This window comes from Lonchura striata, chromosome 3 (assembly GCF_046129695.1).
Source record: "Lonchura striata isolate bLonStr1 chromosome 3, bLonStr1.mat, whole genome shotgun sequence".
NCBI lineage: Eukaryota > Metazoa > Chordata > Aves > Passeriformes > Estrildidae > Lonchura > Lonchura striata.
In genome coordinates, this window is record NC_134605.1 from 96,169,581 (window position 1) to 96,193,860 (window position 24,280).

Below are 24,280 nucleotides of genomic sequence, written 5' to 3' on the forward strand. Positions count from 1 at the left end.
TTTTTTTCTGACAAGGCAGAATCAGGGATTTCTTGAACAGTGCTTTGGCACCAGTGCAGAGCCAGGCAAAGCCTTTTGCAGAGGCGGAGTGGGAGCGCTGCCCGGGCAGGAGCCCCGGCACCGCGGGGAGAAGGAGCCTGGCCGGGCCCTGCCCGCCCTGAGAACAGCGCTTGAGGCGGAACGACTCCCGCCCGCCGGCCAGCCACCCTCAACACCCAACGCGGCCGCCAAACGCCACCAAAAGCCACCAAAAGCCACCAAACGCCACCGCAGCCCGGCGGTGCCCGTGGCGCCCCGGTCCCCGCTCGGGGAGCAGGGAGGACGCCGGTCCCCCGGGCGGGCTCTCCTCTGCCCCTCTACACACACCCGGCGCCGCCGCCAGCGCCTTCTCGAAGGCAGCACCGGTACCTGCCAACCTTCCCTAAACCTCCCTCTCGCTCACCTGGAACTCCAGCCCGTAAATCACCGGCGCGTCGTCCTCCATCGCGACGCCCCCAGCCCAGCCAGGCACCCGCCGTCGCGGCCGCTGCTTTCTGACCCTCGGCGCGGCCCGTCGCCGGCCGCTTCCGCAGCTGCGCTGGCGCGGCCCCGCCCGGCCCGGCCCGAGCGCAGGCGCAGTGCGGGCGGAGCGGCGCCGGACGCGGCGGCGGCGCGGAGGTGACGGGACGGGACGAAATAGAATGGAATAGAGTGGAATGGAATAGAATTAAACGGAGCGGCCGCGCGGCCTGAGGGGCGTCCGGGTGGGCGGGTGCTCACGGGGCTGTGCCAGGAGGAGGCCGTGAGGGAGGCCGGGCTCGCCCCCGCCGCGGGTGTCCGGGCCGGGGCTGCGGGGGCTTGGCCGGCCCGTGCCCGGCAGCTGCGCTGCTGGCCGCCGTCAGCCCACGCTTCGCCTGGCTGGGAGCGGGACCGAGCGGTCCTTGCCGCCGGGAAGGCAAGTGTTGAGTCACTGGAACAGGTTGCCCGGGGAAGCTGGGGAGGTCCCAAACCTGGAGGAGTTTAAGGCCAGGTGGGATGGGGCTCTGAGCAACCTGGTCTAATGGAAGGTGTCCCTACCCATGGTAGGGGGTTTGGAATCAGATGATCTTGTAAGGTCTCCTTCCAAACCATTCTCTGGTACCATTCTATGATACTGTTTCAAGTGGGAGGCATTTGGTCTTCAATCTCAATAGTTTTACGACTTGTAGAAAAGATAAAGAGAAAATATTTTCAGGATTGATTCTGTGATTAAACGTTAAATGAAAAATGTCAAAGGGGAGATGTGAAATAGTGAAATTACTGTTTTTTAAAGCAAGAATTTCACTATTTGTATGGTACTTAGGAGTTTTGCTGTGACACCTGAACAATATGCAAGCAATAAAACTAATTCTTATTTGGTGGTGTCTTCTCCTTTTTCAGTTACTATGGAGAATAATGAAAGCAATGCTAAGGATGCAAAGAGCACCTCAGGTGAAGATGACAGCAGAGACATAGTTCAGCAGAAAACTCAGGATGAAGTTCTCTTTCATGAGGAAACCATTGATCTTGGTGGTGATGAATTTGAGTCTGAAGGAAATGAAACTATATCAGAGGATTCAAATAATTTTGTAGATAAACTTAATGAACAAATGATGGAGAGTGTCATTATTTCAGATTCCCCAAACAACAGTGAAGATGACACAGGTGAACTTGGTTGTCTTCAGGAAATAGTAGACCAAATGGAAAATAAAGATAATCAAAAAACACAAACAGAAGTGGATAAAGAAGAGTTTTTAAGTAATGAGAGTGAAACAGAACATGAAGAAACTCCTAAAGACATTTCTGAGATTGGAATGGATGATCAGGCATCTTTAAAGGAAGACTCAATTCAGGAAGTAGTCAAGGAGGAACCAAAGTTGGGAAACAACGTTCCTGTAGAAACAAAACCAAATAATGATGAGAGCACACCTGAAGACCAAATGTTGTCACCCAGTACTACCAAACCATCTTCTGAGGCTGAGCCCATTCCCGTGTGCACCATCTTCAGCCAAGCAAACAATGCTAGTTCCCAGCCACAGTTGTTCCTACCTGATGGTTTTGAGCCTCAGATGGTGAAATCTCCCAGCTTTAGTAGTATAATAGAGACTCCAGTGAAGTATAATCCACAGGTGGTTCAACCCAGTCCTAGTCTAAGCAAGTTCTTTGGTGACACTGTTAACACTAATACTTTAGCCTCTGATTTTTTTGATTCATTTACAACATCCAATTTTATTTCTGTTAGTAATCCCAGTGCAAGCTCTTCAGTTCCAGAACAAATGTCCTCTCTTTCTAATGGTGGAGATGGTTCTTCATCTAACCCTACTTTCCCTGTGCAAAATGGGAGACCTGAAACAGGTGGTCCCCCATCATCTCTAGAAATAACTCAATCCCCCAAGCCATTCTCACAAATCCAAGCTGTTTTTGCTGGGAGTGATGACCCATTTGCCACAGCCTTAAATATGAGTGAACTAGATAGAAGAAATGATGCTTGGATTCCTAGCGAGGAGACAAAAAATGTTCTCATTTCAGTTGCCACACAACAATACAGCACCGTGTTCATAGACAAGGAGAATCTCACCATGCCTGGATTAAAATTTGATAATATCCAGGTAAGAGTATATTACTGTATCTTCCTCTGTGATTATATTTTAAAAATAGTGTAGAAGATCTGTCCAATAATCTGTATGTCATAGTACTTCATATTGTTGCTGATGTATGTATTACTTCAATTCTAATTAGAAAATGCAGTATCACTGCTGCCTTGTACAGGAAGAGGCTAAATCCAGATCTCATTTATTCATCATGACATTGTGCATTGAAAACAAGTGTTGACAGTTTCTGTAGAAACCAAAGCTGTTTGTATTTTAAAGTACTTTATTTCTGGTCCTCTGAGTAAGATAATACATTTGGAATATATACACATCTCTAAGCTGTGCTAAAGTGTCTAAGCAGACAGCTTTGTGGAATTCCCTGTTGTGATTGAGTGGGAAATAATTTCACTCATGTTCACAGTGGTCTGAACAATGTTGACACTGACTGAAATGGCATCATTTCTATCTTCCCTAAGCAATGGAAATGTATAACCTCTAAGAAAGATTGAGTGCTGCAGCAAGCTGCTAGGAAGGGATAACCCCAAAATTAAAAGAAAAAAGACTAGAGGAGATGACAAAGCAAACAATATAGTAGTGAAAAGTAATTTTTTGTCTTCTGTCAATTTCTAACAGATGAGAAGGCATAAAGCATTTTTTTTTCAGAATATGGGAAATTTTACTCACACATATCCAGGATTTCTCAGTAGTTTTATCTTGGCTGCTCAGCCAGGCTAACCATCATGATGTTTTGGTTTTTTTCTTGAAACGGGCTAATCCTACTCTTTGGTATCTATGCCTCTGGATAATAGAATTGTTGTGTAGATAGATGGTGTTTAGAGTTTGGATGCTTTAATCCTTAATTATGCATAACAAAGACCATCAGTCAATAGTCATATACAAGCAGAGAGCAGTCTGCAATAACTTGATAATCTGTAGTAGCTATCAGAAGAGTTTCTGGGGTGAATCAGGTCCAGACTTATAGATGAATTATTCGAAAAATCTTGGGTTTCTGTCACAAGCAATAAATACCAGACATACTCCACACTGCTGCTGCCTCTTGGGTTTGCTTTATCTTAAAACATAAGCTTGCTATCACAGAGCCAGATAATTAGCGTGAAACAAAACACTGTAAGAGGAAGCTAGCTATTCCTCCTCCAGTTGTACCCAAAATATCTATTAGACCTTGATGAGTTATTCCAGTGTGTACTCTTTCTCTCCTGACAGCTAATCAGACAGATGGAGTGATCCCTTCTCCAGTCTCCAAGGATGATGGCCTCCTTTTTGCAAGCTTCCTTTTTTACAATAGTTCTCTTTCACCTTCCTCAGCGCAGTCAGGGATTAAAGGCTTGTTTCTGCTATTTATTTCCTAAATCTGGGCAAGTGCAAAGATGCAGATCTACCATTTAGTATATAATTGAAGGGAGGATGTTTGACAATGTCCGTATGATGTATTTCTATGAAGACTGATGTAAAATCATCAGTGCAATTAAAGGAAATCCTAATGCTTTCTTCATTGTTTAAGAATTATAAGAGTTTTCTAGACATGTTCACAGGGACAAGTTCTGAAGTGCTTTATGTTTAGAAAACTTTCCTCACTTTCAGTTACTGCTTTTTTGTGGTCTGAGTGCACGCCTTGACTGATTTGACATCTCCTAGTTTGGTATCATTGTTCCATAGTATTGCAAATTGTGCATTTAACTGTAACTGTAATTGTAGAGTGCTTGAAGTGTCAACTGAAATATTGTGGGAGGTATATTTTCAATGTTAAAAGTAACTTCCAACAAGGGTCATTACAGCTTTGGTAATAATAGTTTGCTAATGATGAATGTTAATGCAAGATGTTAAACGAAGCTACATGCAGTGGACAGAGAGGTTGGTTGAAAATGCATTTGCAGTGAGTGAACCTTAAGTGTGCTTCAGGGAAGGACTGAAATTTCACATTATATGCATTGATGAGCTTGGGACTTTATTTTTTGCCCTGCTTGCTCAGAAAATGTATTGTAAGACAAGTCTTACGTAGATAAATCACACCAAGAAAAATACGGAATGATTTTTATTTCAGCTGCATGTTACCTTTTGACAATCATTTAAAAAAGCATTGTTTTTTAAACTTACATTGGGTTGTGTATGGTAAAGATTGTCTGTAGCAGTGCTCTCAAAGTGACAGAAAAATCTGCTGCTTTTTATAGTCTTTCCATTACACCTTTTTTCATGAGTTCCTCTCTTCTGTCAGTGTCCTTTGTTTCATTACATTCATTTTTACTGTTTCCTACACCAAAGGACAGTTGGATCAAAAGTACTGTTAGGGGGATTTAAAAAATCTTCTGTATTTATGTCATTTTGCTCACACTCTCTTTTCTTAATTCTTTGGGCTCTTCTGTCAGGCAGATCAGTTGTTTATTTGTAGGATAAGTGACATCGAGGTAAAAAATTTCCATGTAGTGAAACAGTTGTTCTCATTCCTTAAGAAGCTAGACAGAAAACACAAATGTATTTCCCATCACTGTCCATGGAGAAAGTTGAAACACTTAATATCAATTGTCTTTGTCATAGCTAAGCTCTGCTGTTATTATATGCAGTTCAGTCTCTTTAGGCAGCTATTGAGCTCATATAACCCAGTTTCTCTGACTGATGACTGCAGCTAGTTCTTTTGAAATTTGAAACACTTGTTGAAGGGTTGCTGTTTACTTTGGTTTATGATCTCTCAAAGTTTATTTTTGGTGGATATTTAAGGCTCACTTACTGTGTGTGCATGTTTATTTTGATCAATAGATTGCACCTTTCAATGTTAACATACATTACAAAAAATTTCTGGTTTTTATAAGATCTTTGAGGAATATTTTATTTTTAAGATTTGTGAATCATCTTATAAATGATCTTCTACAATAGTAGAAGAAGCAAATGAACCTGAATGTGTCAGTGCTAACTGAAACCTATCCATGGAAGAAAAAATATAGCAAATTATATAGAGTAAATGTAGAAGTTTTCATTCCAATGCTGTATATACACATGCAGTTATATTTATTACACATGTAACATAACATTTTATTTTGCTGAAATAATGTTTTAAATAGTCTTGTTATCTGTTTTCTTTTTCTGTTCCATGAACACCAAGGGAGATGCAGTAAAAGACCTAATGCTTCGCTTCTTGGGGGAACAGGCTGCAGTGAAGAGACAAGTTTTAAATGCCAACTCTGTAGAGCAGTCATTTGTAGGCTTGAAACAGCTAATTGTAAGTAACAATCATCATATAATATATATTTAATATATATTTAATATTGTTTCTCTCAAGATAATTGGGAGCTACTGACTGAGGAGAAACTGGGAAAAAACCTGTGTATTAGTCTGTTCCTGACCCTTCAATAGTACTAACCAAACTACAATAGCCTTTAATGGGAATGATGCTGGGGTTTAACTATTTGGGTTTAAATCACATAGTAAACATTTTTTTACATGCAAAAGTTACAAAAATTAATTTTAAGTGACTGTGAGTTTTTATGTAATGGTTACAAAACAGATTTTAATCATGTTTTTGTTAACCTGTGTATGTGCTTAAGTTTTCACCTGAATGTTGTACAAAAAGACATACAAGTTGCAAATGGCAAGCCAAACTGATATGATAATTTCAACTGTCTGATCTTTTACTTCAGTGCAGAAAACTAAAGCAAATTACTTCCAGAAGAAAGCTGAACTTAATCCTTTCAATAATGTAAATATTTCTGTTCTGAAAATAGTTGTCTAGCAGCCTTGTAAATCTTGCCTTGTTCCTTTAAGAACTGTGTAAAATTCATTACTATTATATGACTGAGCCTTAATCTGATGACATAACAAGATGGTTTGGATTTACTTTATTTCTTAAAAAATGGATGAAAAATTACTAAAGAAAAGTAGTGAGGAATTATCAGGACAAGACTTTATTTAATATTTAACATCTTCTAATTTGATTGTGTGACTTTACATGTAATGCTCCAAAAGAGATAACCTTTTTTGTCATGTTAGGAGTAGTCTAGGGGGTCTCAGCAAACACTGTTAAAAGGAATTCAGAGGTAATTTTAGAAACTAAATATGAAAAAACAGATTGTGATCTCCACCCTAGACACGTGTTTTTCTGGTTTTTCTGTTTTACTTGACACGTTTTTCAGTGTTTTACTTGACTTGGGAGGGGAAAATAATCTTATGCAAAAGTCTTTTACACATCAGTGTCTTAAGTAGGAAAAACTTTTTTTTCCATGCTTACTTTCCATCTTCTGGAAGAGAATTTTTGATGTGTGGGAAATGCCTTTCTATTTAGCCTGGTAGTGGTGTCTATGCGAGATGTTCTTCTATGCTGCAGACTGTCTTGTACCATAATTAATATGCTGCTGCAGACAACTGTTTTTGATTTGAGCCTGCTCTTAAGCATCAGAAGAGTAGTGTTAAAGCTTTAGACTCAAGGCAGTGAAGCTAAGAGGCAGTCTGCAGCTGTAGGATATTTTGTTACTTATGGCACTTACCCTTACTTATGTTTTGGTTTTTTTTTTTTTTTTAATTGCCTTATTTAGAACAGTGGGTTTTTTTTATAAAATAGAAACCATTCAGGTAGAACTTAGAATGTTCTTTGGTTTACAAGGCTTTCAGTCATTAGCTGTTGGCTGGTTTTGAGTATGCAAAATAACTTTCTTGGTGTCATTTGTAGAACTAATTTCTTTTTATGATGAGAATTAGTTGGTCTTTTTTTGTTCCCTTGCAAACATTGCATTTCTTGTTAAAGTCTAAATGTGGAAAATTTATTTCTGATTGACTACAGTCTTTAAATTTAAAGGGATTTTTGACTTAAAAACATTAAAATCCTATGCTAGATGATATAAACTAAAAAGATATATGCTTTTTACATACATAATAGGCCAGAATGACATATAATAGCTACTCTGTTGCTAGTCACAAAATTTACTTTCTTTATGAGTGAATTCATGACCAAATATATTCAGCAAAAGAATCTTTGAATGCAAAGGACAACTTGCAGGCAATATTTATATTAAGATCTAGTTAAAAACTTTTGAATATTGGGAATATTGCTTTGCAGTTTCCAGAAGTTAAGATTTTTTTTCCTTAGCTGTTTATTTGGTATCCTTTTGCACTACACATGACCATGAAATCTTTTTGTCACTCAATTCAATCCCTTGCAGCAACTCAGAAGAGTGTACTTTGAATGCATTTGCAGTGCAGAACAGAAATGCTTAGAATTAGGATAAATTTCACCTTTAGACTGATATCTATTATTTAGGTGTTTATGTGTGAGTTGTTGTCTGAACTCTTAAGTCAATAGAGAACTAATAGTACAGTTCCTTATCACAAGCTAAATTTAGATGGGTTTCCATCTAAAAGTCCCAACAATTATCACAGACTGTAGGAAGACACTAGTGACAGCTGAAACCTAAAGTGAATGTTTAGTCCTGTTATGAAGAAATTTGTTAGGATAAAATTCTCAGATGATCTTGAGCAAACTCCATTGTATTATTGGGAAAAAAAATAAAATCAGTATTCTAAGCTGTCTACTTCAGAGGAAACTGCTTCCTTAGTGTCTCATTACTATTTTAATCCTGCGTGGATGGAAAAATATGCTCACCAGTATACCAAATCTTTAAACCACAGGTCTTCAGCTGCAATTCTGAAGCTTTCCTATTCTACAGTATGATTAATTTGGTTAGCTTGTTTGGCTGTTTTAATAAATACAAATACACTGCTTTTACTTTCAAAGGCTATTCCAGAAGTTCATTTAATCAAAGGCATTCTAATCAGTCCTCCCTCAAAATCTTTTTTATAATCAAAGTTGTTTACAATAATTTAAGTGTTTTGGTCATCTGTTGCTTTTTAAGTAATTTTGTTTTCCTTAATATCGGCATCTTCTCCCCTGCTACTTTGTATGAACAGACTGCCATGGCATTTCCACTTCTCAGATTTTCTTTTTAAAGCAAAAAATAACCCTTCTCTAGCCACCTTATCATGGATGCCTTCATAATCATCTTTGGAGCTCTTCTCAGACACTCTCCCAATTGAAAATAATGTGTTTTTGTTATCACTGCTCACAACTCAGCGCATTACATTGTAAATGACATAGGCCTTGTGTTTTACCTTTTCTATTGTTCTGATACTGTAAATCATCTGATCCCTGTTTAGTGATGTGGTCCGTACATATTGACAATGCCACCTCCTAAGTTACATCTACAAATTAAAATACCACCTGTTTTAACCAGGGCCACAAAGGAATACCTTATATTAGACTGTTTCCAAGTTGCATTCTCGAGTAGGACCTTCTCACATTCCTGTAAAAGTTCCAGTAAAAAACATTTAAGTAAAAACACTTCTGTGGGTAAGACGTAGTTAGTGCTTATAGCAAAGAATTTTGGAGACTGTTGTGCTTTCGGGGGGATCATAATGCAGGCTGCAAAAGCTTCCTCAAGTACAACTAATTGTCAGAAAACAAAATTTATTAAGAAGTTGATAAGCTGAACTTCCAAAGGAGCACTTTTTCTGATGAGATCACCAACAGTAGTATCATGTCTAAGATGAATAGCTTTTCACCAGGAGCTGAACTCCAATTGTTAAACTTGGTAAACAAAATTGTTCAGCATCAATTTGGTCTCTAGGTGGTTTGAATGAGATTTTTGCTAGTAAGCCAAAGATGGTTTATTGAACAACTGTATTTCCACATTTTCAGTTTCTTCTATTGGATGGGCAGCAGTGAATTGGAAATGCTCTACTGGTAGCAAAATGATTTGGAGGTGGTGTAGGTGAATTAGTTTTGCAACTTTAGGGCTTTAAAGAGATGAGAGGCTGCTGGAGCAGTTCTGCACAAAAATTCTATAATAATTTGTGAATAGAGTTATATATCTGTACTGGATAAGTATATTTCTTAACTGAAAACAGAAAATCTGGATTTTCAATTTCTAAAACATTTTATTAATCTGGCATAGGAACGTGCATTTACAAACTAGAGCAAATAAATGTAAGCAAGATCTCATCACGGTGTTGCTTTGTTTTACATCCACAAATAGAAGGTGCAAGCTGCAATTATGTTGGTTCTTATTATTCCATATTTTAGACTAGTTTTTTTACCCTCAATTGAACAAATAGCACCGTCTTGCTTACCAGAGGCCCTTCTGATGTTTGGAGTTGTAAGGTGCCTACAGTCAGAGGAATTCAATCTTTCAGGGTTATTATCATACTTACAAAAAGAGTGCAGTATCATGCCAATGTAAATATGTAAATTTTCCTCTAAATAAGGAATAATATCCTCAAGCTGCTAGACTAAGAAAGGGTTACTAGCTACACTTTCTTAAATGATGTATAAATGTTCTACCAATGTAATTTACAGGGGAGAAGCATGTCATAGCTAGTGGAGGAGGACATTTTAATCACTTTAATGGTGTTACAATGTAGAGTTAATGACTCCCTTTGAGTCTCTTTTATAAAAGTCATATATTGTTACTTTTGCAAGAGTAATGTTGTGCTTTTGCATATATTTTCAAATATAACAAACCTGGATACAGTAGTATAACGTACGTATTCACTTTAATAAGTTATAAATTATCCTTAAAAATAGGAGAGGGGATTGTTCTTTTGTTTCTAAATCAGTGAGCATTTTCCTACAGTTTTATGGCTGATTTGAGAGAAGGTAGGAGCAGCACAAACTGTAAATATGTGCTTTTGGGAAGAGGTTGCATTTCTGTACTAAGAAGCAACTATTTATTGGAGAAAATGCCAGTGGTTTTCCTGAGAGACTGAATAAAGTTATAAATTGTCTTTGTGTATCAAAGGAGTTCCCTTTTCATCATTGAATACATTTTCTGTAGATTTCCAGTCTGCGTGCCTCTCTTTCCTTGACAGAAGAATTACATTTGAAATGTGTTTTACTGTGCAGTTTCCCTGTCTGTATGTAAACCTCCCCCAGGATTTCTGGTTTTTTTGAAGAACAGAGAGTCTGATGGGTGACTGATCTGCTTGGCCTAGCTTTGAGGTATATACAGCAGTTGGTACTGAGATGGTTTGGATTTTTAATTTTTGGTTATGTCTATGGATTTTTAAAAAAATCCTTTCACTAGATAAACATCTAGTCTAATAGTGTTTTAAAAGTAGAGGAATCATATTTGCTGGTGGCTTTCATTAAAAGAACAACAGTTTCATACTTTTTGGGGGAGTGGAAAGATGATACTAACATCGTGTGGAGAGTAGTTCTCTTCTTCGAGGCTGCTGCTGTGTTAGTGAACTATTTAGCAATAATATTTGGCTGACAGTATTTTTTCATAGAGAAATTAGTGTTTTTACATCATTACAGTTAGACAACCATATCCTGATCATCACAGAATAATTTTTTTTGTCTTTGAGAGTGTTCTTCAGTATTTTTAATGCTGTATCTGAAGCTGTAGTGTCCATATTTGCTTTGAGCCTATACTTATGACTTACAAACAAAATTCTGGTATAAGGAACCTGGATTTTTAGAACTGTGTGATTGTAGATCATAGAAAGCACAAAAATGCAAGACCTGCAAGGTTTTGAGGGACATTTGAAATGGATAAAGATTTCTGGTGGACTGGCAACTCTTTAAGTCTGGTACAATTTGCCTAAGATAATAATTTGTCCAGTTAATGTCAAATTAGAGTTGTACTGTGAGCAGTCTTCTATTAAGATTCCACAGAGAATTATGCTTCATGACCTGCAGGCAGCTGTAATTTTGAAATATTTTCAAATATTCATCTTCCAGCAAAGACTGTTTTCACAATAATTGTCACGCTTGCTTCTCTTGGCTGTCTTGTTCAATAAAGTATTTTTCGTCCATGCCTGAAATAGAATTTAAAGGATTGTAGCAACTGAATTGGTCATAAATGATCCATTATTATTTTTTGATCCTAACTCTCATTTTGGTAGAGAAGTTGAGCAGTTTTAGTTTAGCAGTTTTTTAGTTTTTGTGTTTGCTCCTGTTCTAAGGGTAATAAGAATGTAGTTTGTCTCTCCAAAAGAGGAATGAATTTCAGGTATTCCTTGTCAGTATCGTTCATCTTTTCTAAGTTGATACAGGTAGATGTTGAAGCATATAATAATGCATTATCACTTCCTGCTCTTCCATAAGAAAGTAGATGGCTCGGAGTCTGCCATGCTGTTTCATGGTCTTGCTGACAGCCAACTTTTACATTTCCAGTGGAACTCAACTTTATCTGGCATTTGACAATGCAAATAGGAGAGGTGAGGTGGTCAGTGCATGGTGATCTCTGTTGTGACCTGTTTGTGGCCTGTGTGGCTGCAAAATGGGGGCCAGAAATTAGAAAAATTCTTCAGTTGTTACTACTGTTTTTTTTTCAGTGTGACTGCTGTATCAACATGTTTTTTGAAACACTGGAGCAAAATTAATAAAATACCAATTCAAGATTAGTATCTGGACTTTGCAATGATCAATATAAATGTATTTTATTCCTTCACATTTCATCAGACAACAGGATTATTTTCTATTACAATTATGTTTATGTATTAAGAAACTATTTGGAAAAAAATATTACTTTCAGGAATAGCATATATTTACTTTACAATGACCTGCTGGATATGTCTCTTTAAAAACTCCTCTGTATAATAAAAAAGTATAACAGCTTAAAACGTGTGAAGCATTAATCTGTGTTTTAAATGTTTCGTTTGTTGCATCAGACTATACAAGGCAGAAACATTATTGGGATATTTCCATTGAAAAACTGATTAACAGTGTGAGAGTATAGTTTGATTTGTATAACTAAGAATGTTTTTGTTATATGAATAAAAGAAAAGAGTATTTTGAAATTAGTAATTCAGTGGAAATACAAATGTTTATGTTTTGTAGGTGAAACAGTAGTTATTGTTCTGAATTTCTCATTTATGCATTGTATTCTTCCTTGTTCTTTGTTTTTGATTAATAGGAATTTTGTATCCTGAACAATGCTAAAAGTTTATTTTCATTAGGTGAACTGTACTAGGGGTTATAATCTGAGTTTATAAGTCAGTGAGACAAGAATGATCATTGAATACTTTATGACCGTAGAGTAACTTTGGTATTATTGATAATATTGGCAATATTTTTCTCCTTTTTTTTAGGAGAAAACAAAATATTGAATATTATAGTATATTCATTTATATAATCAAACATGATCTAGCTTTAGGTTTAGAATTCCATATGGTATTGTATATTCTTTTGTTTTAGTGACCTGATGATATTAATAGTTGATTTCCCTTTTTGCCTAATTAGACATGCAGCTTTGACAAATGACATTCTGCTTCTCACCAGCCAGCTCTCTTGACCTTGTCATTATTACTGATGGGTACATGTTGCTGCTGCAGGCAAAATCAGCAGTTGTGCATTTTAGGGACTTGATGATTTTGCTTCTTATTGTTTTCTTCTTCCCAGAGCAGTAAAAACTGGAGGGCAGCAGTTGACTTGTGTGGGCGGCTTCTAACTGCACATGGTCAAGGCTATAAAAAAAGTGGACTACCCGCTAGCCATACAACAGATTCTTTACAGGTAAGTTTAAATATGCCTTTGTCACCTTTTTACCAACAATATACATAGTGGCAATTTTTTTAACATTATCAAACTTCTTTTCCTAATTGTAACGTAGAAACTGAGGTTATTTTAGTACTTTAGCAAGATACTTTTTCTGTTTGCTTATGTAAAGTAGGCCTTCATTTAAAACAAACTTAGTTATTTTAAGGAAAATCCAATCTTGTTTCTTTTTAAAGGTTTTTCCATTAGTAAAATGGAACATGTTTTGCTGTTTTGAAAGACTCGTTCTACTATAGTTCATGGACCTATCTAGATTGTGAACTTTATAGTAAGATTCCATGTTAGAAATGTGTTTCATGTTGCTTAGAAAAGAAGAATCCAAATTAATAAGATATTTGAAGTGATTCAGATGTGTCCAGATGAGAACTCATGTTTTTGACCCTAGTGATTATAAAGCTCATGGAGCTTCTCTTTCTCCAAAAGATTTTAAGGATATCCTTGTAAAGTCAGGAAAGCAGTTAAAATACCAGATTGATAATTCATGTTAACTCATTTCAAAGAGAGATGTTCTAAATTTGAGGCAGGTTAGTTTTTGAACTTCACCTTTGAAATTGTTTATCTTTACAAACAATTAAACCTCGGTCCTCTGAGCTTTGTTTTAATGATTTGCTAAAAAGTACTATGTTAAAGAGCAGGTAAATATAAATCCTGATTCTTTTCAGTTACAGAGAAACTTTTTACTCAGCTTTTATCAGAAAAAGTTGAAAAGTTGAAATTGTATTGGATGTGGCTTTTGATTGAAGCTAATAACAGACTTTGTCTTTCCCTTTTTTATATGTATTAATTTCTAGCTGTGGTTTGTGAGACTAGCACTGCTGGTAAAACTGGATCTGTTCCAAAATGCAGAAATGGAATTTGAACCATTTGGAAATTTAGACCAGCCTGATCTTTATTATGAATATTACCCTAATGTATACCCTGGACGTAAAGGTAAAGCACTTGATTTATGAAATACTTTTATTTTTTTCTGTTTTTAACAGTAAATATAAAATATTGGCTGGATTCAGTGGGTTTTTAAGGCTAAAGCATTGGAGAGTGATGGATATGTTGGTTTTGGTTTGGTTTTTTTCCCCAGAAGAACATTATTGATGAGTACATTAAAGTATTGCTCGCATTAGGGAGGTAGTGATAAGAACTAACAACAGTTAGAACAATATAGGTAGGCAGTGTATTTCAGATGCTGCTACAGGGGAATGTTTTTAACAATAAGTGTAATATTTTTGTTCTATGATACTGAAATTAAAAACTACCAACCTTGAATAGTTCATTTTACCCAAAATCAGACTTGAAAGATGATGAGAGAATTTGTGGAAACAGACTCTATAAGCTTTTTTCTCTTCAGTTCATCCATGTAGTATCACTAAGCCATTTTTAATACTTGCACGTCCTCATGCCACTGCAGGTGTTATTTCCTGGTTTCTAGGATTAAAAGGAAAAAACTGAAATCTAGAAGTAAGTTAATAATTCTTCATTGAAACATGATTAAATGTAGTATTATTTGCTATATAATTGAAAGTAAGTAAAATCAGAGATTTACTGTGTCTTATTATTGAAGAGAACAAAAACACCAGCTTCAATTCTATATAAGCAGTTTGTCTCAAGTTACAAATACACTATTTTCCACTGCTCCCAAATAGTCCATAGGTTAACCTCATAGTTCCACTACTCAGGATATTCTAGTTCTCCAGAAGTCTGGGTTTGAGAAATTGCTATTTTTAAGAGCAATTTTGCTCTTGTTCAGACTATTTTGAAATTTTATTTTCTCTGTAACTGTTATTTAGAAAAGAATAACTCAGTGATGCAAGTACACTGTGGAGTGTTCTTAATGTTCTTTGGCTTTCTTATTTGAACCACTGTGTAATACAACATTTGGAGGAAGCAGTTGTTACAGGCAGTGCCACTCTGAAAAATTACAGTCCATTTTACATGAGATGCTGGTAGCCTTGATGGGGTAACCTAGAAAGATAAAAGATTTTGAGGTTTCTGAGGAAGGGAAGTTGGTGTCCGAGAGTTCAGATTTTTTGCAGATTATTTTGCATAGTGATGCAAAAGATCAGTTGCAGCCCAGCAAGGTCAGTGTGGACTGTCTAGAGCAACTCCCTCTGACATTACTCATCATCCTTCAGGTAACCACAGGCAATCCATTGGGAAGGAATTGTGTCAGTTGGAAGAGTGAAAGTGGTCCTGGCCATCAGGTTGGACAGCTTTTTCAATCTGGTGTTCTTAGAGCAGCTGCACACATGATGCTATAGCAATAGTAGTCTTCCACAGACCATATTTATGTCTCCACATCTTTTTCAATATTCAAAATAAGCTATTTTGTCTAAGAAAAATCCTTGCAGGTCATGTCAGTATTTGACATACTTGAGTGCTCATGCCACAGATGATGCAGGGAGCAGCAGCTCTGGACAGTCTGGCCGGGTGTTCACATCACCTGTCCCGTGACTGAACTTTGGATCCTGGAGCAATCACTCAAGCACTGTGGCTATTTCATACAAGTTATGAGGATATTGATGGCGAAAAAAGGTGATCTTAAGGAAGATAGTCTATTTCATTATTATATGCTTCAGTTAATTTTTAACAGTTGAACATATCAACTGGGACCATAATCTGATCGCTTTAAAGGAAAGTAGGATCAAGGTTGGATGGAGCTGACCTGTTAGTTGCAGATATCTCGTATACATCCAATGTGGTTATTATGTGGGAACAGCTATTAAACTTTCTTTACATACTTTTGAGGAGAGAGAAATAGCATTTTCAGGGATGTAGGAGAACACAAGCAGTTGTTTTTTGTCTAGCCTTAAACTATGCTATGCTGGATAATGGATAAAGAAATTTAGTATACATGCATTGTTAACCAGCTAATTTAAATAATAAAATACAGATAAATCATTCCTATATTTTGGTTGAAATATATTAGTATGAATACACAATCCACTGCTATTTGGCAATTTTGTGTATCATTTTGTGGTGTAATAAGCCTAAAAGAAACTGCTTAATTTCAACATTTTAATTTTGATTCATGGTATATAAATGAAGTAAGCACTTAAAAGTCAATTTAAGAAGTGAGAGTATAGATATAAATTATGGTCCCATTAATTGGGATACAGATAATACTTTGCATAATTTCTTTGTATTCAAAAGATTCATAATAAAAAATATAGTTCATTAGGAAGTTTTCTGGTTTTATGCAGGAAGCAGGGGAAGTTCAAAACTTAGAGCAATGAGAATAGCCTTCCATCCATTAATCTCTGAGAGATCTATCTCAAAGAATTTAAATTACAGGTAACTGTATGAAAAGTGAAAGATGCTTTTCCATTAATGTAACTTAACGTGACCAATATTATCCTCTTAATTTCCCTCTGAAACTGGCCTAAAGCTGTTTTGCTTTCAGCAGTGCTGCTAATCTCCATTTCCTCCTCCTATTTTGTATGGCATTTGCAGCCATGGTGTGCATTGATCCCACTATTGTTGTCTTTATCATGGCTGTAAGATCTAGTCCTTCTGGAATCTTCCTTTCCTGGTTTCTATGGGCTCTTTGTTCAGTCATCTGCATTGCCTGTAGGAGTGCAGCCTCTCAGGACACTGACTCTGCAGGGATCATTGTGTTGGCTGGTGGGGCTGGTTAAGGCACTCGTAGATCATTCCTGATTGATAAGGAGCAGAGAACTGACTGTTCTCATTTTCTAGTAAAATCTTATAATTCCTTAGTTGTAGATTTATCCTATTTTTACATATATTTTTCTTTCATAATGGGTAGATCCTTGGGTCAGGAACCCTGTTTCAAATTGCTTCCTGCACATCTTCATTGTTCTGTGTGGGATACGTAAGGCTGAATTTTTGTCATGGTTCTCATGACAGATGGATTTCAGGATTTTTTTTAAGGGTTTTAACTATATTTACACAGTCTGACCCACTTCTCTTCATACTGTTTGTGTCTGTGTTCCTTGTGATACATAATAAACTCTCATATGATAGCTTTCCTAACCTGAGACAGCCTTTCCGTTGGTAATACCTATGTGTTTCTGAACCTGTGAGAGCAACAATTAAAATGCTACATTAACATGCTATTTCATTTTTCTATGAGGCAATTTGGTCTTGTTTCTGGTTAATACAGCAGTAAGTTCCAGAAGAAATAATGCTACCAACATGAGTCTTCTAAAGCTACAAAACTTATTTAATTTATATTATAATTATTTTATTTATTATATATATTATAATAATTTATTTTGTATTTCAAAGGAGGGAAAAATAAGCTATGCATCAGTAAAAATTTAACTTCTGTTCCCCTGATCAGAAGTTTATGTAATATGGGGTGGGGTTTCTTTCCCTTTACCCTTTTCATTTTCTTTCTGATGATGCAGCATCATCTGTATTCCTCTAAAAAAAAGCAATCTTCTGTTCTGTGGTGGGAAGGACCTAAATGAGGAACATGGCATTAAATATCTAGTTGTATGTGTTTTAGAAACTTACTTCATAGTGTATTTGTTCCCTTGAGCTCTGGTTTCAATGCCAACACAAGTTTTTAAACGTGTGGCAGTGCTGTGAATAGGATACACTAGTGTGTCCTGTGATAGGATAGCACTTCTGGATGGGTAGTGATGATTTAAAAAAAATAACAAAAATTTTATATATATACATAATATTTTTTCTATAGATATAAAATAGTGTGAGTCTAGATAGCAGAACTGCTTCAGCACTTTTCACTACTAATATTTTTATGACATTAGTAATATCCACTGTATTTAGAATTTTTATCAGAAATACATGAAGATAGAAAAAATTTGTGTGTGATTTCATTTTTAATGTGTCCTTAGTTACTCAAGCCATGGCCTTAATTTGTTTCTTTTATTCAGTTTTGAAATTCCAGACGTTCTAAAGGAATCATATCATACATGGTCTAGAACTGTCACACCCAACCCATGTTGTTAACAAGTTTGCAGCACTGATGTATAAGATAAACTGTAATAATGGTTACTACATTTTGTAAGCTTATAAAATAGCAAAAATTGTGGTGAGAAGCTTGTTTTATGTCTGTTGATACAGAGATACTGTGTTAACTGTGAAAACACTTATCCAAAGTATTTCTCTAATACCCACAAAAGACATTTTACAAGCATCTGGACTGTGTATAGTGCAGACGACTAAGTACAGTTGAAAGGTCAGCCTGAAGCTTGGTCCCGTTTCTGACTGTCAGCCTGTGCCATGGTGCCTGGCTGTCGGTGGCCACGGGTGGAGGTTGGCCGGGGGCTGTCCCGCTGGTGGCCCCAGGGCAGACACGCGCGTGGCCGCTGCGGTGGCGGTGATCGCTGCGGTGTGAGGAGCACAGCAGGGCACAGAGCACGGGGAAACCAAGGCACAGGAATAAGGGAAGGACACTTGTCTGAGTCTCCAAGGATTTAATCCCAAACCGGGGTGGAGCAAGTGACAAATCTGAACCTGAAGGGGCTACTTTTAAGGAATGGGGGGAATGCAGGGAGGTCACAACCTGTGACCAACAGGAGGCATTAGGGGAGGGGTGCAGGGTAAGGGCTCCCCAAGAGAAGCCAACACAGGGAGGGAGCAAACCTGACAATCCAGTTCTGCTTCGAGGAAGGGATGAGGGACAGGGAACACTCCAGAACCAAAGGAGTGTGTTATCTTTGACAAGGGAACAAGGGTGGATTGCAGGTGGATTGACATGTGGATTGACATACATTTTGTCAGGGAAGACTGTGGTTAAACAACTCAGGACTGAACCATTAAGGAAGCCAAATGGGCTTTATTATAGGAATATATATATATATATATGTAGGAATATTTAATATTCCTATAACAAGGAATATTAAAACATACTACAGAAGAAAAAACTGTAAAACAGATTATCACATGCCATAAGTAAGGACAAACTTGGACTGGAGAAATTCTCTCTTTTATGTGATGCCTCTGCAATGGTGTTTGACCACTTTGAGTTTGCTGTCTTCCTTTCTTTTTCTCTTCTATTTGTCCGTGTCAGTAGGAGGCAGGCTGGCTGAAGCTTCCTTTTTTTAATTTATGGGGTCTGATGATGCTATAAATCATCTTTTTTTCCACATTCCTCAGATTTGGTTAGTGGGATAACTGTGGCAGAATGTGGTGTGGGGAAAAAAGATTAATAATAATAAAAGGATTAATAAATAACAAAAGCTTGTGGTAGGCAGAGAAACAAAAGAAAATCAATTTAGAAACAAAGATAAGAGAAGAAATGCACAGGCTAAAAAAATTATGTCTTAGAGAGTGTTCCTCTTTGTTAATAAATTTTGCAGGAAAGCAGAAAAAAAAATACTCCACTTTATTGTTACACGTGGTACTGGTTTTTTTCCATGTGTTACCACAAATACTGCCTTAATACTCCCATGTCAGACTGATTGAGTCTTGGCAGTTGCTCAGGCGAGCTCTTCATTCAAGCTCACGTTGGCAGTAAAAAACATATTAAAATCTCTGGTGGAACTGGTTACCCATTATTTTGTTGTCATGATTGTGTACCTCTCCACTGCCTCTTTAAATTCACTGTTCTTTTGCTTCAGAGCTACTGTAAAGAGCTACTGTAAAATCAGCTAATACAGCTTGAATAAATACCACTCAAATGTTGTGGTTCCAGTTGTTCAGGCTTCTTAGACATGCAAATAGAATTTTTTCTGAAGTAATACAAATATTTTAGTTAAGAAATGTATGTATAATCTAATGGGGTAGAGTACTACTAAAATACTTAATTGTCCATTCTTTCCCAAGGCTACATAGTCTCATTGAAAATATTGCCAGCTCTACACAGGATTTCTTAATACTATGAGCAAGTAACTAATTTCTAAATTCTGCCTTATTACAGTTATCAGTAGGCAAGATTCAGAGTGATCTCTTTGCTGCAGGACAATTTTTGTGGTTTTCCTGCATTCTTTCTGTTATGTTTTCCTTTCTTCAATGCAAGTAACTCCAAATTACTGAAAAAGTATTTTTGAAACTTTTTAAAGTTTCAAAATCTGATCATGATTTAGAGTTTGTGTTCTTAGGTCATGTGCAGTTAAATTGTAAAGTGTCTGGGAGTATGTAATTTCAGATAAAATTTTCAAAACGTGTTCTTTAAATGGTTACAAACATTTATTCTCCTATCTCCAGTCTCTCTGGATTGAAGGAAATAAACAAAAACTTGGAAACTAGTCTGTTGAACTGGAATTTCTAAGTGTACTTTTAATTTCTAGTCAGTAAAGCTAGGATTTGAAGTTCCCTACATTATCCCTCTTAAAAATCCTATAAATTACACAAATACACTGTTGATACAAGTATGTTTGTGCATATAAAGGCAAGCATATATACATCCCTCTGTATATATATATATATATGTGTAAAGCAGAATATTTTTCCGAAACTCGATTTTGTGTATTTTACTTTTACCCAATAAAGGAATGAATTGTTTCTTTTGGTTTGGTTTGGGTTTTTTTTGCTGTTATAAAATCCCACTTTATCCTTTCAGTAATTGATAATCTGCTCTTCTGTTTCTTTTGGGCATTTAAGATTTGTTGAACAAGCTTTAGAATGCAGATCAGAAAGCATTTCTGGTTACTGGTTTGCAACAAGAAAATTCAAGGATAAAATAGCTGGTCATTGGCATATTCTTCTCTGCTCCAAAAGGGCTGTAGATGAGGGCTGCAGTTTGAGTTTGATTGACATGAGGTGATGTTTATGTTTTGACAGTTATGAAAATGTGCAGCTGTTCATAAAGAAATAGAAATTGAAATCTGTGGTCTTAGAAAATTCTACCTGATCTTGCTCTTTCTTCCATCTGTTCCCATGCTTTCAGTGTATCCATTTTCCTTTCAGCAGACCTTTTTTAACTTTTTAGTTTTGCCTTTTGTATGATGATAATACATAGATATATATATGCACATATGAATGAGATTAATTCATGTGAAAGTGATAAACATCGCATTCTTTGAAAAAAAGTCTCCAGTGTATTTAAAAATAATTGCTAAGAAAATGGTCTTAAAATTAAACCATGTGCCATTATATATTTTTTATCTATTATTATGAAACACCTAAAGAGGAGCAACAGAGGTCAACTATAAAACTTCAAGCTAGAATAAGACCTGTTTAACTTAAAATAACATTTCAATATATAGCAGTAATTGTAGGGTATTGCCTTCTGTGGAAATTATCTAAGCTTAGCTGGCATAGTTTTACTGTGTAAGAGGACATTACTGTTGAAACTGGAAGTATGAAGTAGAGAGCAAAATCCATTCTTCTATGCTCTTAACTAAACATTTTAATTACAGGTTATGCTAATTATTTTAAATACTTCCTTGACATGTTGCCCTGTTAAATGCAGTGCTGAGTGAAATATAATAGTATATGGGTTTGATTCCGAGTAATTTTGCAAAAGACAGTCTATGATAAATTCAGTGTTTATATAAAATTTTCTTGTCCCTAGTGGGATGCCACAGGAATAGATATGTATGCCTGCTTATAATATAAATCTGTTACAAAGAAATATGTCTTTCCCTGCATGCTTTAAGTGGCCTAAAAGCGAGTAGGTGAAATTTTCCAGACAAGATAATGTAATCCTTAGTCTAACAAGCACATGTATTATTTCTGTTACAGCTGAGTGTTAGTGCAGTCAGTTGTACTTTCTTTTTTTTTCCCAATGTAAATGTGTTCATTGAGGGAAGTATAGTTTTTTTTTTCCCCACTAATCTTTTTTTTTTCATTAAATTTTGTACTCCAAATTCTACAACCTGCCTTTCAGACTTTCCTAGTACTATTATTATTGATCTATTTGAGTCATCAGCAGACATAATTTCCTTCTTCTCAATTTTCTTGTTAAACCAGATAATGTAAAATTAAAATCACAGTGTTTTCTGAAAATCTCTTCTACCTTTTTAAAGTCTCACCTCTTGTCACTTCCAACACAGCTGCTAATCAGTTACAGAATTGCATTGGTGAACAGATCTCTTTACATACATTTTCTGTTACTGCCATGTATTTGTTTTTGAGAAGTGTATGTAAACTGTACTAGCACCTTATAAGTAGCACTTACTGAAAATTTTATGAAATCTAAGTAAATTTATGGCCTTTTTTTTAACCAGAAAATCAGTTTATTTTAGATACATTTCCCATACCTCATATAATTTAACTAAAAAGAAGTTTACTTGTAGACAGGAATGTATCTGGGAAAATGCAGTTAACCAAAAATCTCAAAAGTTTATAAACAATGTATTTAAGGTCTATATTTGGATTGAATGGCTTGAATAAGTACTGCAGGTTTTTTATGAGCAATTTGCTCATCTGATTTGACCTGAAATTATACAATACTGTTTACATGGACTGGTAAGAAAGCCTTACCAGTGGTAAAAGGGTGTTTCTTTTCTCCTTTCCCCAGCTGTCTCATTTGTATGAAAACACGTGTACATTTTTGTCCTTTCTCCAAAAAAAAAATCTCCTTCTATTCAGAAGGATTACAAGGACTCTGAAGAAGAGGGCAGAAAGAGTAGTGTTTCTGATATTTTAAAGTTAGTAGTTTGCTTAATAAGCAGTAAGTAATAGACATTGATTGGATGGGTTTGCTGGATGTTTACAGTAAAATTTCTTCTGTTTATGTCACGAGTTTCAAAAAGAAAGAGAAGAAACAGATGCTAGAGTTTTAGATGCTCCTGTGAGAAATAGTAATTCAAATTCTGATTTGAAAATTTTTTATAGTAACTAGCCTTACACCCCGAGCCAACTTTCTTCTGGTTTTGTTTGAGACCTGTCACCACAGTTAATGTACTACTGAGGATCTCACTAGAATGTTTTTTGGTCACAAGCTATGAAGGAAATACTAAGCGATTGAGAAATAATACATCCATACAGTACATTTTGAAGTAATATAGTTCTGAATGCCTATTACAACTGAGGATTTAGTTGTAATAGGAAATAAATCAGATTCCTATGGAGTCTAAGTTGACCTTGAGTCACATTCATCATTCTGACATCCTCTGACACCACTTCTCATGATCTACATTGGTAGTGGGTTGTTCTTTTCTCTCATAGGGATTGTAGTAGAGTGGTTTCATTCAGCAGTACATAAGATCAATACTTAAGAAAATACAGAATTCAAAAAAACTGTATCACAAAACATTGTGTAACTTTTATTAAAAATTGCTAACGTGAGATGTTTCATCTGTGCTCCATTAAATACCTGTCTATTTGTATGTTGAGTTCTGGTACTAATTCAAGTTTTTTGTACAAGTGTTTATTGAATTGACCTTTTGTTGTGTTTTACAAGAGGATGTAAACAGACAAACTTGTTCAAAATTGACAATACTGCAACACAATCAGTAACCAAAATGTTGCTAAACCTTTAGGGTTTTTTTCAGTTTTTTACATGATTTTCTTCCCCTTTTTTTACCTTTGCCTCAGAATTCCCATTGAGTGAAGCAGGTGCATCATCAGTAAATTAAGACTTATCTTCTCCAAAAGAGCAGTACCAAACTAGGCTGGTTTTAGGCACTGCTTTTTCTAACAGGATTACTCTTGGATTGTGGAGTTACTAGAACTTGGTCATTGGAGAGGTGGTAGAGATAGAACCAACCAGAGTTTAGATTTGTTTCCATAGGTTTGCATACAGTTTGCATGTCTGCAAAGCAACCTTTCTCTGGTATTTTGGCACAGAATTTACTCTTAAATGATTTTCAACTTTCTTTTTGTTGTTGTTTACTGCCTACACTGACTGTGAATCTTCTGTCATGCTTGGCACTATTCAGAATACATACATTAAATATTCCACATATTTTGTGACTGATTGAATCAACTTCTACATGTCTCTTAATAGATCTTCAGATGCAGTTTTATTTTCTTAATGTGTTTTCCACATATGATGATGCATGAAACTCATGTGCATCCATTACAGGAACAGAGCAGTCCGGGAAGCCATCGGGAACAGTTAGCATCAGCAAAAGAGAATTTATGTAGACATAAGTGGCTTACTGTGAAGGTCATAATTAGTGAGTCTTGTGATTAAAATTTTGTCAACCTTTAAAAAAGTCTAGAGGCAGTGACTCATTTTGTATAGCATTTACCTCTTTGGCATACAAGCCTGTTAAGAACAGGTGCAAAAATCTATTTAGAAAGCTCCTGAATCCTGTTT

General features: G+C 36.2%; 2 protein-coding genes across 6 annotated transcripts in view; one reads left to right on the forward strand and one right to left on the reverse strand.

Moving 5' to 3' along the window:
* Positions 1-578, reverse strand: part of EIPR1 (EARP complex and GARP complex interacting protein 1) — a 152,441-nt gene extending 151,863 nt beyond the window's left edge. For 3 of the 4 annotated variants that reach the window (XR_013339759.1, XM_077782413.1, XM_021551202.3), the window contains exon 1: positions 443-578. Coding sequence is in view for 3 of the 4 variants with exons in the window: in XM_077782413.1 (XP_077638539.1) it covers positions 443-484 (42 nt within the window). In the remaining variant the exon portion in view is untranslated. The remainder of the gene's footprint in view (positions 1-442) is intronic. The other variant, XM_021551203.2, reaches the window with a different exon arrangement.
* Positions 579-604: 26 nt separating this feature from the next.
* The window catches only part of TRAPPC12 (trafficking protein particle complex subunit 12), a 52,835-nt gene continuing 29,159 nt past the window's right edge, over positions 605-24,280 (forward strand). The window contains exons 1-5 of one of the 2 annotated variants that reach the window (XM_021551200.2): positions 605-657; positions 1,399-2,606; positions 5,704-5,820; positions 12,991-13,104; positions 13,938-14,076. In XM_021551200.2, coding sequence (XP_021406875.2) covers positions 1,404-2,606; positions 5,704-5,820; positions 12,991-13,104; positions 13,938-14,076 — 1,573 coding nt within the window. In that variant the 5' untranslated portion in view covers positions 605-657; positions 1,399-1,403. Of the gene's footprint in view, positions 658-807; positions 935-1,398; positions 2,607-5,703; positions 5,821-12,990; positions 13,105-13,937; positions 14,077-24,280 lie in introns of those variants that run through there. The other variant, XM_021551201.3, reaches the window with a different exon arrangement.